The 18,623-nt window shown below is 35.4% G+C and overlaps 2 protein-coding genes across 2 annotated transcripts in view; one reads left to right on the top strand and one right to left on the bottom strand.

The window, feature by feature from the left end:
• The window catches only part of LOC107028717 (probable protein phosphatase 2C 21), a 17,468-nt gene extending 2,750 nt beyond the window's left edge, over positions 1-14,718 (bottom strand). The window contains exons 1-9 of the mRNA XM_015229891.2: positions 14,462-14,718; positions 11,013-11,138; positions 9,572-9,635; positions 6,911-7,019; positions 2,361-2,514; positions 1,997-2,122; positions 1,639-1,762; positions 1,116-1,192; positions 143-195 (exon numbers count right to left, since the gene is read on the bottom strand). Of these exons, the coding sequence (XP_015085377.1) occupies positions 143-195; positions 1,116-1,192; positions 1,639-1,762; positions 1,997-2,122; positions 2,361-2,514; positions 6,911-7,019; positions 9,572-9,635; positions 11,013-11,129 (824 nt within the window). The 5' untranslated portion in view covers positions 11,130-11,138; positions 14,462-14,718. The remainder of the gene's footprint in view (positions 1-142; positions 196-1,115; positions 1,193-1,638; positions 1,763-1,996; positions 2,123-2,360; positions 2,515-6,910; positions 7,020-9,571; positions 9,636-11,012; positions 11,139-14,461) is intronic.
• A 1,292-nt stretch (positions 14,719-16,010) lies between these two features.
• Positions 16,011-18,623, top strand: part of LOC107027006 (AIG2-like protein D) — a 5,749-nt gene continuing 3,136 nt past the window's right edge. The window contains exons 1-3 of the mRNA XM_015228161.2: positions 16,011-16,291; positions 17,526-17,598; positions 18,070-18,162. Coding sequence (XP_015083647.1) covers positions 16,170-16,291; positions 17,526-17,598; positions 18,070-18,162 — 288 coding nt within the window. The 5' untranslated portion in view covers positions 16,011-16,169. The remainder of the gene's footprint in view (positions 16,292-17,525; positions 17,599-18,069; positions 18,163-18,623) is intronic.

The following is an 18,623-nucleotide window of genomic DNA, read 5'->3' on the forward strand; positions in this document are numbered from 1 at the left end:
CCCCCCCCCCCCCCCCCCCAATATTGGGTTTTAGTTCCAATATGAAATGACCTACAATTTACTGCCTATGTGCACTCTTCTTTGTATTAGTCTTATTCCTATTGGATCTTGCAAATTGAAACGAAGAGTCTAGAAAGCATACCATACACCATCACAAGCTAGGACGATAAAATCATCATCATCGCACAGATCAACCTAATTAGAAAACAAAAAATGTTAGAATATGTTGTATAGAAAATATAGGGTAATGGGGAAAAAGCAATGCAGCATTAATACTATTTCACAATTCAAAGTTAATAAGAAAAGAACTAATTTTTCAGTAGTTCATACCAATATTTTCCCTTTCATCAAACCATAATGTTAAATGTAACACTACCAAACAAGATACACCAAACAAAGCTATCTTCCGTTGGAATATTTATGCAACAGATTTACATGGTGAAATTTGATCTTCGATTGACAAAATGGATATGATTTGTTAATACCTTGAAGTGTGATAATACTATAGTGCATGATATTGATAAGAAAATGTTCAACAGCTTAATATCTACGGGAAGATTGTTTTGAAAAGATGCTATATCGATCATCTGATAAACCTTAGCTATGAGCTGTAACTCGGACTGTCACTAGCACATTCCAAATCAGAGATAAGCTTGAATCTCATGGAGGCATAAGCAGGAACCTTACTGGTGCGGCCTCTACTAGATACTTGTCTCCATTTATTGATATTGGATAAGTGTGGGGTTTTCCTACGTCAAATTATAGAGTATAACTACTGCAACAACAAGATGATGAAATTTAATGAACAGTGAAAGTTTACAATAAGTTAGAGCAACCAATGATTGTTGTATCGACACTTGGCTATTTAACACTTCCAAAATGGGAGCATGATTTACCACTAATTGCTGTTTCAGAGTGTTTGGCCATTCAAAGACAGTTTTTTAAAGGAAAGAACTGTCTCCAAATGACCAACACGCTTAAATAGACACAGTTGTACACATGAAACAAAGATGATTATGCACCACCTGATAGCGTCAAGACTTCTCAGAGAATAGATGTTTTGACAATATGATAGAAGACATTGCACAATTTATGAAGAACCTGAAGCAACGTACAGTATTTATATCTGGATCAGCCGTAACAATTTGCTTCTCAGCTGGCAGAAACTTATTCTGCTTGAATTCCATGTCGCCTGCAATGAAGTTAAGATATGCTAATTATCTCATCCAACAGATATTTTTCTCAAATAGCCAAAGTTAAGATATGCTCATTATCTCATCCAATAGATATTTTTCTCAAATAGCCAAAAGTTGAAATTCTGATTTCCCACTTAGAAACCAAATTTTAATGAGAGGTGTATGTAGAGCATGAACCCAATACTTTTGTCACAGAGCATAAATTTATGCGTGAAAATCCACCAAAAATGCAACAAATGGTAGATATAAACCCATAAGTTCAAAATACAATGAGTTCAATGCTAAGCCTTAAAAACTGAACCCATAAAGCTTCAATCCTGGATCAGCCTCTGATCCTAATTACATTTTTTATCTTGCTCCATTACTGACGTTGCAAACTATATTTCCATTGGCTAGTATTTAAACAAATTAATAACGGTTCATGAATAAAATCACATAATACCTATAGCTCTTGCAAGATTTAAGCTGCCATTAACACGCCCTGCGTGGATAAAACCACCTGCTTTCAAAATTCTCTCTCTTTCAATCTCAAGATCAGGCTTGTGATCCCTCGATAGATTATATGCCTGCACAAAAGACACATGAATATTCATTTTAATGCTTCATATAAACCATAAATATTATCGAAACAACAAAAGCCCACGACTGTGCATTTAACACTATGACCCAGCCCTAGCAAGTTCAGTGTCATGGCATGCTGAGTTGCCATGTTGGAACACAACTTCACTATAAAAGATCCACCAAGGAGAAAGTATAAGAGGGCGGGAAAGAGAGTAATTAACACTACAATAGCATCCCACCTGGCTTTTCCGTGAAATCACACAGCGAGAATCACCAGCATTCGCAACAATGAGTTGGTTCTCTCTAATGATCGCAACACAAGACGTACATCCAGAAGTTGGTCCAGGAAAATCAGAGTGAGGACCCTGATAATAGCAAACACAGCCATAAGCCAATCAAGCAATGTGGACGACAATGGCAATATGCAGGAAGCTCCCAATGAGCCACGAGAAAAGACAAGGAAAAGAAAATTAAGTGTCCTCAATTAAATCCCCTAGCATCAATTTCAAAAAAATTATATGTCAACTATAAAACAAAAAGACAGCAATAAATCACATTCTATCCCAATTTCTTCTAACTCAGTATTATCTGCACAGATTATACCTCCTCAAACGCCCAGTCATCAGTATTTCCGTTTCCATCACCATTTCTTGGAGACCATATAAGACCCTCTATCATACCCGAAAACTTGTTTAATCTATCCCCTAGCGCAGCCAGCTCCCTCCATCCTCTCTGACCACGCATCATCTCATCCATTCTGCACAAACAACAAGACAAATTCTTTCAACACACAGGTTAGAAGCATAAAAACAATTAATGATATCACAATGCAAAAATCATAAATCTCTCTATTGGATGCAGGTTGACTCTTATCAAGAGTGTACTTGACAGTATCCCCACATATATTATGTCAATGCTCCCAATAACATCCAAGGTACATAATCAAATTGACAAAATCAGAAAATCTTTCTTATGGAAGGGGAGCTATGAGGGCCATAAGTTCCATCTTGTGAAGTGGGAAAATGTAATTATGCCAAAGCAGCATGCAGGTCGGGAATCATAGATCATGAAATGGTGGTGGAGATATGCTCAAGAACGAACAAGTATCTGGAAAGAGCTAGTGAACATCAAATATGGAAGGCACGACAGATGGAATACCAAGCAGAATAATGACCCTTATGGAGTTGGACCTTGGAAGTATGTTAACAAGCTAAGGGAGGAATTCTTCCAAGAGGTATCCTTCAGGATTGGACATCATAACTCAATCAAATTTTGGAAAGATAGTGGCTCAAATAGTGAAGACGGAATATGGGTACCTCGCTTTAGGAGGAATTTTCAGCATTGGGAGCTTAATGAGCTATAAGATTTTTTCAGACCTCTAGAAGGAGCCTCAATGTCCCCTGATCCCCTCACTTGCCTGATAGCTTAAAATAGGGCAGCTCTGAAACAGGAAAATACACAGTTAAGGAAGGATACCACAAGTTGTGCTCTTCAAATGACATGATAGACCAGTGGCCAGGGAAACCGATTTGGAAGACTAGACTACCCCCTAAAATCAAGTCTTTCACCTCGAGTACCCTCAGGAATGATACCCTAGCCCTGGACAATCTAATTAGGGGGAAACTTCAGCTAGTATACAGATGCTTCATGCGCCTCAATAGCCTGGAATCAGTGAATCAATTGTTTCTGCACCGTCCAGTGGCAGCAGCTCTTTGGAATATGTTCATTTCAATTGCTGGTATCAACTGGATTCTCCCCCAGAGTGTCAAAGACATACTGGTGTATTTCGAAGGAAAGGAATCTTAGATGTTTTGATGGTATCTCAACTCCAATTAGCAGTTTGAAATCCTTTTGCCTTATTAATATCTTCCATTGGAGCAATTTATCCACTGTAAACAATATATTACCCCTCTTAGATTTCATTAGCTCCCTCGATATGGCTTAGCGGCCATTCTTTTGCTCGTGGCCAACTCCCAATAGGTGTTTTTGTTCTCAGGAGTTAACCATGTTTTTGTGGATGTAATTTACATCTCCTTGATGCCTTTCAAATACAACATCTTGCTTCATCAAAAAAAAAAAATGCAAAAATTGTAAGCATGAGTTAGATCTTCAGAGCCTCTAATACAGAAAGAGCTCTGGTGGAAGGTTAGTCAAGCTTAACTCATTGGGGTAATAGATGTAAAAAGATTGACAGCAGTCTGGGAAGTTGATATCATACTAAGAAGCACCGTTTCCTTCCGAACAGTTCTCAATCCTCTTTTCTTGTAAGTTCCCCCTCTATTCTCCATGCCAAATATGCGCACAAGCAAGAATTGAGATTTTACATACTACTCCCATCCAAAATAATTGATGTTTTAGGCTTGAGCATATGGATTAAGTTATTCTATAAAATTAAAAGGGGCTCTGACTAAAATACCCTTAATTATGATTATCTTTTCTTTTTTTAGGTTGACATAATTATCATTAAATTTTGCACATTAAATTAGGAATGCGTCGTGGACAAATTTGGGGAAAAGAATTAAATACCTTCTTGGTTTGTGAAACATCAATTGTTTTGAATCAATGCTTAAAGGCTAAAATATCAATTACTTCGGACCAAAGGCAATAGCATACGTTGAACTAGATTTATTTCTTTGTTTCTCCTTTGCATGGTTACAGGACAGAGGAACAGAGGGATAAGAAGTTATTGACTTCCAAATCGGTATAGGAAGATTTTTTTTTTGAAAACGGTAATGTTGTATTCCTCAGCATTAAGGACATGCTGGTGACCTCCAAAAAATTCGTACATAGAGGGGCTAGGAAGGCTAATTACAAAAAACCTAACATATCTACTAGTTGCTCTACCTCCTCTATACATTCCTGTTTACACCTATCTCTTTCTTTCTGCTTAGTCACAGCCTTTCGGTCTTCTGATCAGCCTTATACTAATTTTTTTCCAGAACCGTTGTGTACGGGCTTACTTGTATGCACCTCGAATAATTCCATGGGATACATGCCACCTTCCACCATCAACAAGTACCAGGTAATTTTTTCCACCAAGACTAGAACAGATTGGAAGAAATCACCTAGTGGTTTGTCTCTATTGGGAATCGAACAAGAGACCTCATGGTGCACAACCCACTTCATTCACCACTAGCCTTATACTTTATCTTGCACTTCTCTCTCTAAAAGAACTTCTATATCATGCAAAAATAGTTTTTTTTTTCTAATTTTGAGTCTGAACCTGTATCTTTACAGCATGTGGAGCTTCCCTTAAAACTGTGTTCTGACACAGAATTTAGGCACATTATAACCAGTATCCTTAGCTAATTTTCTGTCGACTTCAACTGACATCCTCTTACTTTTCTTTCTTGGACAGACTAAATGATAAAAAAACAAGAAATAAAAGGTGCACTACAGAGAAGTGAAGGTTAAAGAAAATATTTTCCTCATCTCTACTGGATTCCTTTTTTTGGCCTCTTCCTCTAGATTCTTTCCCACCAAACAACCATACCCTCCTCCTATGCCACTACACTCTATCCTATAGCCACCAAACGTTCCATCTTTCAATCTCCAATTCCAACCACCACCGCCCCGCATTTTTATTTTTTTTAGTGAAGTAAGAAGTTTCATTAACAAAAGAGCATCAAGTAGATGCATAGGTGCAAGAATATGTAATGCAGAAACAAAAGAAGCGTTAGCCTCCTTTACAGTGTGGCAATCTAAGATGCGGGAACTAACAAAATCTAAAATAAACATTGGTCAGGCTAGTTACAGTAGCCAACTTAATCATGACAACCAACAATAACTTATGGCTCAATCCTTCCTTAACACCCCATAATGCACCGCCAAGTTTGAGTTTAATCAGCGGTCACCATCCCCTTATTGTCCATCCACGATTGCACCAATCTCACTCGTCGGAAGATTGAATCGTCCAACCTAACATGTACCTAAGAAACACAATCTTCTCCTGGTTTCTTCTCCAGAAACTGCAATAGAAAACCCTCCAATTTCTGATGGAATACAACCTATCAAACAAATGTATCTGTGCAGGAGAACAAGTTTTAATCCATTATGGGCGAAAAAATAGATTCTATCTACTTTATATTTCACGATATATTAGATTAAGCTTACTTAGTAGGTCGAATATTTGCAGCTTTGTTAATTCATCAGTCCTTTCTCATCTGGTATTTACATTCCCATTTCCATATTACAGAGAGAAGGGAGAGTTCTTCCTCTATATTGGCTATATCAATCTCGGACATGCAAATTAGATCAAACACCAAGGGGGAGAGACCGGAAAAAGTAGAGACAAAAAGAAAGGAGGGGTAGAGATAAACTAGTACGAGATTGTTGTTCTGCCAATCTCATCAAATAGTGTTGATCAAATTAACCTGATTATTCTAAATAATAACTATACTGAAGATTTTCATGCTTAAAACTTATTGTTGTGCATAATACAGGAGGTGAAGTATATTGGGACGGGTATGTTGTGGATATCCTATGATCAACAATTTTTTTAAACAGCCATACGATCCATAAATTAAGTGAGGAGGTGAATGAACCCACATCTAACCTTATTACTTTTTTTTTTTTGATAACTGAGAAATCCTGAGGTTCGGTGGCACAAAAATTGATACTCGTCCTTCTCCACTTAAATACCAGGTTTCTGTTTGTGGCAGGGTTCAACCTGTGAAATACGCCTAGCACACACATCATATGCAGTGCTTTTACCAAAGCCCTACGACATTACAGCTTATTACTACAAAGCTTTCACTTCTGTTTCTCCTCACTTTTTACCAAAGTACGACAACTTAATGCAACAGGGGGGTTTCTATCCTAATTTCAAGGATGTGATATGATGGCTGATAAGCACATTTGGAGAACCAATAAAAGAATTTAAATCTCAGGAGTCATAAAAAGAACATAATGACTAAAACACAGCTACAAGATATTAATCTAAGCAGACAGCAGAGATATTTCAACATCACCTATTAGGCATACAACATTTTAATCATTTTCATTTTTGCCCACCAGAATATAAAGACAAAGCAAACTGGAAGTGTGGAATAAGGTTGACATAAAAGACCACATATATTGATGCTAAAAGATAAGACAAAAGTACATACAAAATATGATTAGCCAGTTATACAACCAAAACTTCAAGAAATCACCTGAAAAAGGCTTTCTGGACTGAAGTTCCAATATCTCCTTGTTGATACGCTTCATGCTTGAGCACTTGTTGATGTAGATACTTGGCACAAAATTTAGCAACAACTTTACCTGAAATAGTTCAGTTATTTCAGGTATCACAAAGCTAGCATATCGGTTATGCAAAACAACTTTACCAATGCACATTAGTAGCCTACTTATCTTTCTAGTGCATAAAAAGTTACATGAATTAAAGTGCCTAACAATCATGGCTAAAAAGGAAATTTCAAGGCTAGGGGAGCTTCTCCCCTGAATACTAGAAGCAAATGAACCTTCAGTATCCTAAATCAGATATACTTTAACTACATACAAAACAAAACTACTCGTAGACCATACCATGAACAAACAGAGACCAGACGACAGCAAATTTAGATGGGAAATACATAAACATGCTACTGAGCATGTAGAACAATCTGCACCTCCAAATATATTCTCACCAAAGGAACATCACAACAAGAAATATCATCCATCAGCAAATTCATGTCATAGTATCCAAGATGCATAATATCTTTGTTGAAGTGTGTAATCATCTCACCTAGAAACTTGAGATTAAAAAACTTAAGTTGTAAGAGAGAGCACACTTTTCTATTTAATAATATTCTCAATACGCCCCCTGACGTTTGAGCCTCAATTTTTCATGGGCCAAGTACGTGAAAATTCTTTCTGATTTGGGTGGCAGTGAAATTCGACCTCAGGACCTCTGCCTAGGACCTCTGATACCATATTGAAATTATAACCATCTCAGCTAAAAGCTTAAACTGTTAGAAAGAACACACTTTTACTAGTTCATGATATTCTCAACACGGCACCTCACGTGCAGGCCTAATTTTTTTCATGGACTTAACCTCAAAAGCTAGCTCACGAGGGGAGGTTTATCCAAGTCCATATAAGTACACCAAATCCCATCCCTATATCGATGTGAGATTTCTTAACAATCCCCCACACGCCCAAACCTCAACGGGAGCATGAATGTTTCTAAATGGGGGCCCAACATCAGTGAACAATAAATTGGAATGAGCCTGGCTCTGATACCATGTTGAAGTGTGTGACCATCTCATCTAAAAGCTTAAGCTAAAACAACTTAAGCTGTTAGAGAGACCACACTTTTATTATTTAATAATATTCTCAACACGCCCCCTCACGTGGGGGCCTGATTTTTTTCATGGGTCAAGCAATTTTTTTTTATTTGGGTGGCAATGAAATTCGATCTCAGGACCTCTGCCTTCTCTGAAACCATGTTGAAGTGTGACTATCTCATCTGAAAGCTTAAGCTATTAAAGCGAACACACTTTCATTAGTTGATGATATTCTCAACAATCTTCAACATCATAAACGACATAATTCATTAAGGGGTCATTTGGTAGCGTGTTTGGAGGGGAATTATGCAAGTATTAATCATGCATAAGTAATACCATGTTTGGTAGCTAGTCAAGAGGTAAGTTATTAATGTATAAAATTTACGATGTTTGATTTGCAATTTAGAAACTCACATAACTCCCTCCGTCCCATTTTATGTGAGTTAGTTTGACTCGGCATGGAGTTTAAGAAAGAAAGGAAAACTTTTAAGAACTACTGGTCCAAAATTAATGGTAGAAATTTGTGTGGCTGTAAATCATTTCATTAAAGGTAAAATAGATATTTTATATTTAAAGTATTACTTAATATAGAAATATGTCATTCCTTTTGGGACTGACTAAACATGAAAGTAAGTCACATAATTGGAACAGAGGGAATACATTATTACTATATGTAAGGGAGTATAGCTAACTTTTGTAGTCCTCACAGGGCTAAGATAGAAATTTTACTTCTTTGATGATGCGAGCTACTACATGTGTTGTTGTTTGTTGAATTTCCATTTTTTCCTCATTCTTTTTCTTAAGATCAAACTCCACACGGGCCCCTCATTAGATAACCTTTTACATTTTTTCTGTTATACATTTTGGGTTTGCTTCTTCAGTGAGCTTATGTGTGTGTATAAACAAAGACTATCCAGCAGTTCATTCATCCCACTTCATCTGTTAAAGTCTAAATTCCAAATTGTGAAAGAAAAGAGAATCATGAAAAAAATGTTAAGTCTTTTGGTCAGTATGGCACCTAAGTGATACCAATTGCGGTCATACTGAGAATCATAGTGGAGAATTATCTAGTTTAGGAACTATGTTGGGAAAACCCTCCTTTGTTTTGTCTGCTACAACTCTATACACATATTGGGTTGAATAAGTAATGCCTTTATAAACAGAACTACCAAGTCCGCGTGGATCTTCAAAAACCAATTGAAAGCTTCAAATCCCATAATTGCAAACAATTCCCACAAAATATTCATGGTGACAGTGATCTAAACTAGACTCTATTTCTCCCATGGCCTTAGACTAGTGAAGTAAAATACATCAGAATAAAAACCTGAATATTAGAATTCCATTTGTAAGATGGAACAACATCCCACTTATGCTGGACGCATCACAACCATATTTTTCTTCACTCATACTCAAGAAAATTTCATCACTCAACTGTTCAAGGATATAAGTATCGAAGTGACATACATTAAGTTAGGGTGAGAGGCAAACTTCCTAAAAGAGAAAAGGTTGGGGGGAGCATAATTCCAGCGCATATATATAAATACGTACCTCCATGACCATCATAGACACCAAAAAAGGAAGTGGAAGCATCCAAGTCAGTAATTGCTGCATGCTAAATAAATTAGAGCAAAAGTCAGATCAAAATAAAGCGCACCATGCATCAAGCTGAATCTTTCCATAGCTTGTACATTATGATAAACACAGAGACTGATCAAGTATTGCAAAATAAAAGCATACGTTACATACAAAGAGGCAACCCAAAGTAGCTACAATAACATGTACTGTGTATCAAACTAATGTAAAGCACAATAAACATCACAACTTGAGTGGATGTGGATGTGGATGTGGACTCCCCTTCCCAACAATCTCATTAAAAACGACATCTTAAATAATCTAACCTTTTTACAGAGAGATTCGTCGGATTTTTTTTATGAAAATGGTAACTTTTTATATCATCCCCAGACCCCATTTGCTCCCATATACCGGGTATTATGTTGGTGGTGGTAACATGTTATATTCATCAGCACCCAAAAGAAGAGCTGGTATCAACTATCTACAAATACAGCCCTCGAGTAATTCTTACAATGAGACGAGAAAGTTCAGTAAGGATTCACAATCATCTACTAATTGTTGTTTACACCAAAAGTAAAAAAGAGAAACTCAGGAACTCATGATCTTCTGAATTGAGCTGCTCTTGCCTTCAAAACATCTTGCATTCCTCTCTCTCCAAATTGACCACCATATGCAAGTTGGAACAATCTTCCACCACTCCTTATGACTTGTTCTTCCATCTATACTGTTCCAACTACATATAAGGTCAAAAGTATCTTGAGGCGTTACCCAAACAATTCCGGCTAGACAAGCAAAGAGCTGCCATAGTTGTGTGGTAGTCGCACATTGCAAGAAATGATTTCTTTTCATTTATTTGGTTCTCTTTCTCCTTTCAAGGAGGGTCTTACCAAGTGATTTCGGTAGCTAACCGGAATAACGAAGTAGACAGAGAATTACAAACTTCCAGTTTGTAAATGTGTTTATTAGTTCTCATAGAGCAAGTAAGCAAAGAAAAGGCAGTTTGTAATTGCTCCCAAAATAGATGGAAAAACATGCTAAATGCATGGTCTGACTGTAACTTCACGCCGCACAAGTCAGGGACCAACTAGGATTGATGTGATCACATAACTCAATATGAAAATAATGAATAGAGATATGAGCATCAGATGGATTTCTAAGAAAATCCTTTTATTTACCAATTGCATAAAAGACTATAAATTAGGCATAGGCTACAAGCTAATCTTTTCCTTCATTAAAAGCTTTGAAAAGCATAGAGTAATAGTGTGCAGGTTTCCTATTTTAGTATTATAATCATTTTTCTTTACAGCATAAATACCCTAAAGAACTATTGGACAAGAAATATAGTTTCTTTTTTTCTACAAACCTACATGCTGCAACATATCTGCTAAAGTAGATAAAATCATTACTGATTACTCACAGCATCTTCCATAGCTGCTCTCCATCCTTGCATTGATGATAAACCATATCTAACCCTAACATTCTCACCATCTTCTGAAAATTTCTCCGTTTTCGGAGAACTCAGGTATATACCCATCTCCGATAGCTGAAATAACAAAGAGAAGCAATGACATAATATTAAAACCCCTAAGGCTTCATGACTAGAGCACTATACACAAGTGGATAACGGTAGAGAAACCATTGATACAGAGTGGTTATCAATACGATTTAGAGCTAATGTTCGATTTTAATGATAACAAACAAGCACACTAGCGCAAAGCATTAAAAATTATTAGAAAGAAGAAAAATGGAAGATAAGGAACTCATTCTGAAGACAAAATTATGCTAATGATAGAGAAACTATAGTATGCATTCGTCCTTGTGACACTCTTCAAACCATGATTATAGCAGAAGAATATATCTAACACTCATGACTGCACCGCGACCTTGTCATCTCTGAAACATCTTGTGTTCCTTTCTTTCTGGATAGCCCGTAAAAATATAATGCCAACTTCCACCAGTATCTTTATGCCCTTAGGATCCTAGTCCCAAACTGGGTAGAAATTATTCATTTAACTGCTATTAGCCTATTACCCAATGAATATCAACCAATGATATTAACACCCCCGAAATATATTGAAGAATTTCAAGGTGGAGCATGAGATAATTGACTCATTCTGTAGTTAATAATGCATTCCATCTGTTAGAAAACCCAATTTTAGCCTTATTTTATGAAGTTTAGATTCTTCCCCAGACTGTTAAAGGAGTCGATAGTCCAACATAAAGTAGGAGCTGTGACTAAAGGAAGAAAACTCAAACTATTTGGGCTACTGTCTCCAGGAATCTAAAATGTATCTTCAGGAACTCTAGGGTAATTGAAGGTCAAGGTCAATTGAAGCAAATATAGCAGCATAGCAGGTGGAGAGTTGTTCTTATCTTATTATTTATTTGATTCTGTAGGATTCTGTCTCATGTTTATTCACAAATCTTGAGGATGACCACACATAGATTCATAGTGTAGCCTAAAGATCATGCTGTTACTGCTTTATGGGAAGAGCTATCCGACTCACAAGGTTTGTGGTGTAAAGTTTGGTGCATTGATTGAAGTTACAACATTCCTAGGTTCCCATTAAAATGAATGGGCAAAAGAAGATTTGCAACAATGAAACATTTCCCTATTTTGACTCTATGGGCGATTAATTTATGTGTGTGTGACACACACACATTATAGAGAGAGAGAAAGAGGCAATTTGACCTGAAGAAGAGGTACGGACTTGTCAGTTTTATCACTTGAGTCAGCGAGCATAAAAAGAAATGTCACTGTACTAACTAGAAAATAATAGCCGCCAAAAAGATTGGTTTGAGCAATATATGTCTATGTCTTTCATATTCATCCATAAATTATCAAATAACTTTTTACTTTACACGGAAGGTCCCAAATATGCACTTCTACATCAAAAACAGATTGCCTCCATAGACTGGTGTCAAACTTTGGAGGTGGGACACCACCCCAGACGTTTGTTCATACAGTGAATTCAAGAACAGAAGAAGTAAACAGATTGCAAGTTTTACATTACTTTAAGATGAAGTACCAAATTAATATTTCTATATTAAAAAAAACCGGCCAAATTTACATTTCTTTGAGACTTGGCAACATGAGGACCCATAGCAGAATCAATAAGATATATTTACCCTGCTACTAAGTTGCTCGAGCTCTCCAAAAATGTTGCCGCAATATTATTGGAGGATCAGCAACGCAACCGTCGACATTTTTGAAGAGATCGAGCAACATAGCCCTGCTACACCATTATATCAAACAACGTTAGTCTATAATCTTGGTTGGGATCGAAAGAGGAATTGGTGACTGGACTGCTGAAATATAGTGGATTTCACAGACTGCTAAAAGGAATCAGGCCACAGCTTTATTATGTGCTGCATTTTTAGGCATGCTAGTGTCCATGATTTGGAGAGGAGGGACCTACTCAGGTTTCAACATACACAGTTCCTTCCTGATTAGATCTGCAGAAAAAGTGCTTAACATGTCCACATCAATGGCAGAAACAGCGTCAAATGGCAGAGGACTCTGGCATCTATAGATTTTATCCTTTGTCTATTTTTGTTGCATAGGAAAAATGTGATTAGTGATTTATCTCCTAATTTGCATGTACAAGTTAGCAATGGCGATTTGCAAGTTAGCAATGGCGGAGCCAGGATTTTCACTATATGAAGAAGTAAACACAAGAAGAAGCTTAAGGGAGTTTAACATCTATTATATATAATTTATTTTTAATCATGTACAAACAGTGCAATTTTCCTTCAAACGAAGTTTGGAACCCCCTCAGTCTATCTGGCTCTAGGGGCGGAGCCAGCATGATTCAATGGAAAATTACACTATTTATACCTGGTTAAAACTATTTTTATGTTTATATAGTAGATGTTGAACCCTCTTTGGCTAGTTCATGTCTTTACTTCTCCGTATTATTTTTTTATGACAAGGGAAACCAGCAGCCGCTACCCTTTGGGTGCGCACAGGGTAAAACCCCCATCCTATGCAATAGCTCGCAAACCATATAGAAAAGGTAACCCGCACTAGGCTGACGAGCTCGACCCAAAGGCAAACCCTTGCTTTCGCTGGCAAGGGGTTTTGAACTTGAGACCTCCAACATGGAAGTCCCAAGCTCAAACCACTGGGCCACCCCAAAGGGTCCGTTACTTCGCCATATTTTAAAATCCCTTAATTAAAATTTTGGCTCCACCCCTACAAGTTAGTTGAGTAGGAACATTACCAAAGTTAGCTGAAGCCTGAAGGTCAGCATCAGCTTTGATTTGTAATTACATTTTTTTGTGAAATAAAGATCAACTTCAACTAAAAACAAAATCTAGGCAGGGAAAAAAAGTAATTACGACCACGAAGAAACGACAAATCTATCAATCATCAAGTTTCCTAGCATACCAGAATCATGTCAATTAACACAAGGAATTTGGGTTTAAGGGGTATCTTAAATGATTGATATCAAATGCTTAGGTTCCCAATGGTTATAAATTGAAACTATGTGGATCTACGAAACAACTTGAAAGTTATGATCTTCATCCCAAAGTCAGCACACAACGACAACAATTACATTTCTTATGAAACATGATTAGAACTTCATAGTCATTATCACAGGAGAAGTAAGTAACATAACGCGTAGTAGCTAGTAAATCGGATTTCATTCTTAATCAATGGAATTCTCCAATCCGTATTATACCAACTTCATAGCCTCTTATCACAGGGAAGTTAGTAAAAAGCATAGTAACTAGTAAATTGGAGTTCATTCTATATGCAACGTAATCCCAATCGTATTTCACCAGTATAAATCCGTGGAAGAGAACAGTTAGTTGTTATGTATAAATCGAGAGATGGCGGTAGATAGAAAAAGGAGAACTTACAAGTGGATTTCACCGGAGAAGAAGATCGGAAGGAGGAGGTCCGTGGCCGACGGAAACTGGCGGTCAACTTTGCCGACGTGAAGAAACTCCGGCGGGAAAAAATTGGGAAATAAAATTCCGATGGCTATTTTTTATTTAAAAACACCGTTTTGTGAATCTTCATGAACAAAAACAAGATAGAGTAAAGTATAATCAACCTAATTATTTTTTTCTTTTTTTCGATGATTTTAATTTGACACAATTTTTTAACAAAATAATAATATCAATGATTTTAATTTGACATAATTTTTTAATAAAATAATAATATCAATGATTTTAATTTGATACAATTTTTTAATAAAATAATAACACGACAATTAAAAGAAAACCAGTGTGGAGCATATATGCATGCAATCCTTAATCGACAACAATGTGCGATCACCTATAGTAAACAACAGATAATAACAAATACTATATATTAAAAATCAAAAGTTACGTAAATATGTTAATAATATGATTATTCTAGATTATCACCAAGTCATATACGATATGAATAGGCTAATATTAAGATAGCATCGGATTACATACTAATATTTATCCTTATTTATATTCTCATACCCTCTTATATATAAAAGCATGCTTAAATCCTTCGATATGATCCATTGGTTTGAGCTTGAGACTTTCATGTTGGAGGTCTCAAGTTCGAAATTCATTGTCCATGTGCGCATCCAAATAATAACAACGACATACTTTATCTTGCCATAAAAAAATCATATTTGATAAATTTAATTTTAATTATTGAATTTAAAAATTGTATAACATAAAATTAAAAAAAAATTAAGAGTCCAATACTTACCAAAAAGAAGCAACCAAATTTGAATTAGGTTCTAATTAAAGTGGAATATGCTAAAATCACTACCCCACTTTCTTAAATTATTGCTAAAATAATGTTTGTTAATTTGTTTGTATGTAAATGTGTATATATATATAACACAATTATTCATATTTGATTTATTCATATGGCAAATAATTAATTCGAAAGTGATTGAATGTAAAATAACAAATATGTACTATTAATAATTGTCCTAAAGAAATCATTATCTATCATTACAATGTAAAACATTATTTTATTTCACGTTTATAATACAAAAATTAAACATTTTTTCATAGAAGTTCTAGATTATAGTTTAGGAATAGATTCATTTTTATGGAAAACATGTTACTACTTTTTTTTTTTAGATTTTGATTATCACATAAGAATTTCCTCTACTAATTATTGTTAATACATAATTTTACTAGCTTTTATCAGAGATCTTATATCTTTACGCATATATTTTTAATTTATTTTATATATAAAAGATATTTATTTATATGAAAAAGAAATTTTAAAAAAATTATTTTCTTTTATTCAATACATAAAAAATCATAACAAATTTTTTACTCTAAATTAATGGTGTAATTTAATAACTTTCAAATATATATATTAATTAAAGTCTTATAATAACAATCTTTTATAATAAAGTCAAATCGTAATAAAAAATTTAATTTTGAAATAGATCTAATCCGAATCAAGAGTGATCAAGAGAATCAAATCTCAAATAAAGGATAGAGAATCGAATTTTAAGGTTAGAAGTGAAGTCGGGATCAAGAGTCGAGCTCTAAATGGGTCGGGTCCAAATCGTGGTCGTGAGTTTTATTGAATAAAGTTTTTCTTCTTGAGGAATTGTTAATGGCGTCTTCTTCTCAGTCCGTATTCAATGTGTTCGTCTATGGCAGCTTATTAGCTGACGACATTGTTCGTGCTCTTCTCAAACGCGTCCCTCCTTCTAATCCTGCGATCCTCCACAACTAGTAAGTTTTTTATTCTAATTAAAATCATCAATTTTGTTTCACATTTTCGATTTCTGGTTCCATTTGTACGTAGAAAACGAGGGTAAATGCGTTTTTTTTATTTAATGGGTATTGAGAATTGGCACAATTTTTTTAAGCAGACAAAATGGAAATCTAATAGGTATTGGGAAGTTGTGTTTCTAGTTTCGAATTGGTTGTTACAAATTGTAATGTTATGTATTATGTTGATGAATAGAGTATTTGAATAGGTTGTATAGTTCGCATTGTTACATAATGCCACACGCGAAGCAATTTGAAGGACAAACTATGAGGGTGGAACTATTATGAAAAGGTAGTAGTCTATAGGATAAAGTAGGATTATTAGATAGTATTCAAAGATAAAATGAGAAGAAGAAAATAAGGTAACATGCAATCACACCTAATCGGTTCTTGTATAAAATGGGATTTTAAAGATGGATTTAACGATACGATATGAAGTAATGACCAAAACAAATATTGTTCTTTAAACTAGCAGTGCAATACAATACAATAGGTAACAACAACCTAAATTAGTTTAAGATTTGAAATTTATGGGTTTTGGACTGCAATTTATTTTTGCTTACTACATTTTCGTTATATCATGTGAATTTCTTAACATAAATACAATGTTTGCGCCAAAGCTACGAGGTTCTGTCAAATCTATTGTAGCTCTGCCATTACTAATGACTACTTTAACTTGAGTCTTGTGAATTTGAAACTGGTTATATGAAATTTCATGCAACTGATTCTGCTCGTGTTTAGTTTTCTATGAGATTGAGCTACCATCAACATTTTTTCATATTGCTTGGAAATGACTAATGAGACCTAAGAATGAAAATGACTAAACTAGACGAGCTCAACTGCTTGAATCCTAAATCTTCATCTAGCTCCATTTGGAGCTGTTTAATTTAGTTCTCTATAAATTATAATTATAAAAATTCCTGACAAATACCGGATCTTATGTCTACCAATATGACTACATGGGAACTTTACGAGATGTTTGGTAATGGAATTGCTTTAGTTTTGGCTGTATGCATTTAAGTTGTGTTTACCTGTTACCTAAATGCTTGGTGATGGGATTTCTTTTCCTGTTTTGCGTGTGTGCAATGCCAAGTTGTGTTTAGTTGTTGTGTGCATTGTTTCCCTAAGTGATAGAGGGATATATTTTTCTAGTATTTTGCTAGTGGTGGCCGCTGATTCTGTTATTTTGGTGCAGTCATAGGTTCAGCATCAAAGGGCGTGTGTATCCTGCCATTCTACCAGTTGAGAACAAAAGAGTTAATGGGAAGGTTTATTGAAATTTTAAATACTTTCTTTTGTTGTAGAGTTTTCTTTTTACGTTTTTTGTGTATTTATCTTTCTTTGTAGAGCATTGACAGGAAAGTCTTTTGAAGCATCCTACTTTGTTATTGTAGAGCCTTTACAAATATCGTGGCTGCAAACATTAATTCTAAACTTTTCCTTTAATCATTTTTCTTCATACGTGTGATGATAACCTTATAACCAAGCATTACATGCTTAACATTGAGCCATTGCTCTTAGTAAGTCATAACGTAGCTTATATGTACTCTAGTTTGATGATTTCAATGGTGAACGGAAGGATGGATTGAGGTCCAGGCACATTACATATACTTTATTATTAACTACTAGATGTGAGAACAAATTACTGATACAATTCTCTGTCATTGAGACCTTCTGAAAATGTTGGATCTATCCCTCCTGCAGATCTTCTAAATACGCTTGTTCTAACAAAATTGCAGGTTCTTTTGGATATCAGTGTCCCTGAATTGAATATCCTGGATGCATTTGAGGACGTTGAGTATGAAAGGACGACTGTTGATGTTTCCCTGATGGTATTGATTCACTAAAGTCCTTAAAAATTGTGGCATTTATTTGTATTCTTTTTTATGGCTCAACTCTCAAGCACGATATGGAGCATGAGTCGATCTTTTTGATAGTTCAAATGTTCCTATTTGTTGGATCTACTGAACTATTCATGGGAGATAATTAGTTATGTGGACTTATTGAGGCAAATGATAAATTACCAAAAAAGATAACATGTTATTATGTTTCATTAGTTGTGTTCATTAAGCACTGTAGTGAATTCTGCTCTTGCTAGAGTACTTGCATTTACGCCCACAAGTCCTATATAATGCTTTTCTGTTTGATTGTTAGAGCTTTTATACCATTGTTTCCTCATAGGTATAGAGTTTAGTTTCAGATTGACAAAATGAAAATTCTAGCTCATTGTAGATTAGGGTTTCCAGGGCAGTTTTGTAATGAATTAATGATGACCATGTAGGACACCCCCCCC

This window comes from Solanum pennellii, chromosome 8, assembly GCF_001406875.1.
Source record: "Solanum pennellii chromosome 8, SPENNV200".
Lineage (NCBI taxonomy): Eukaryota > Viridiplantae > Streptophyta > Magnoliopsida > Solanales > Solanaceae > Solanum > Solanum pennellii.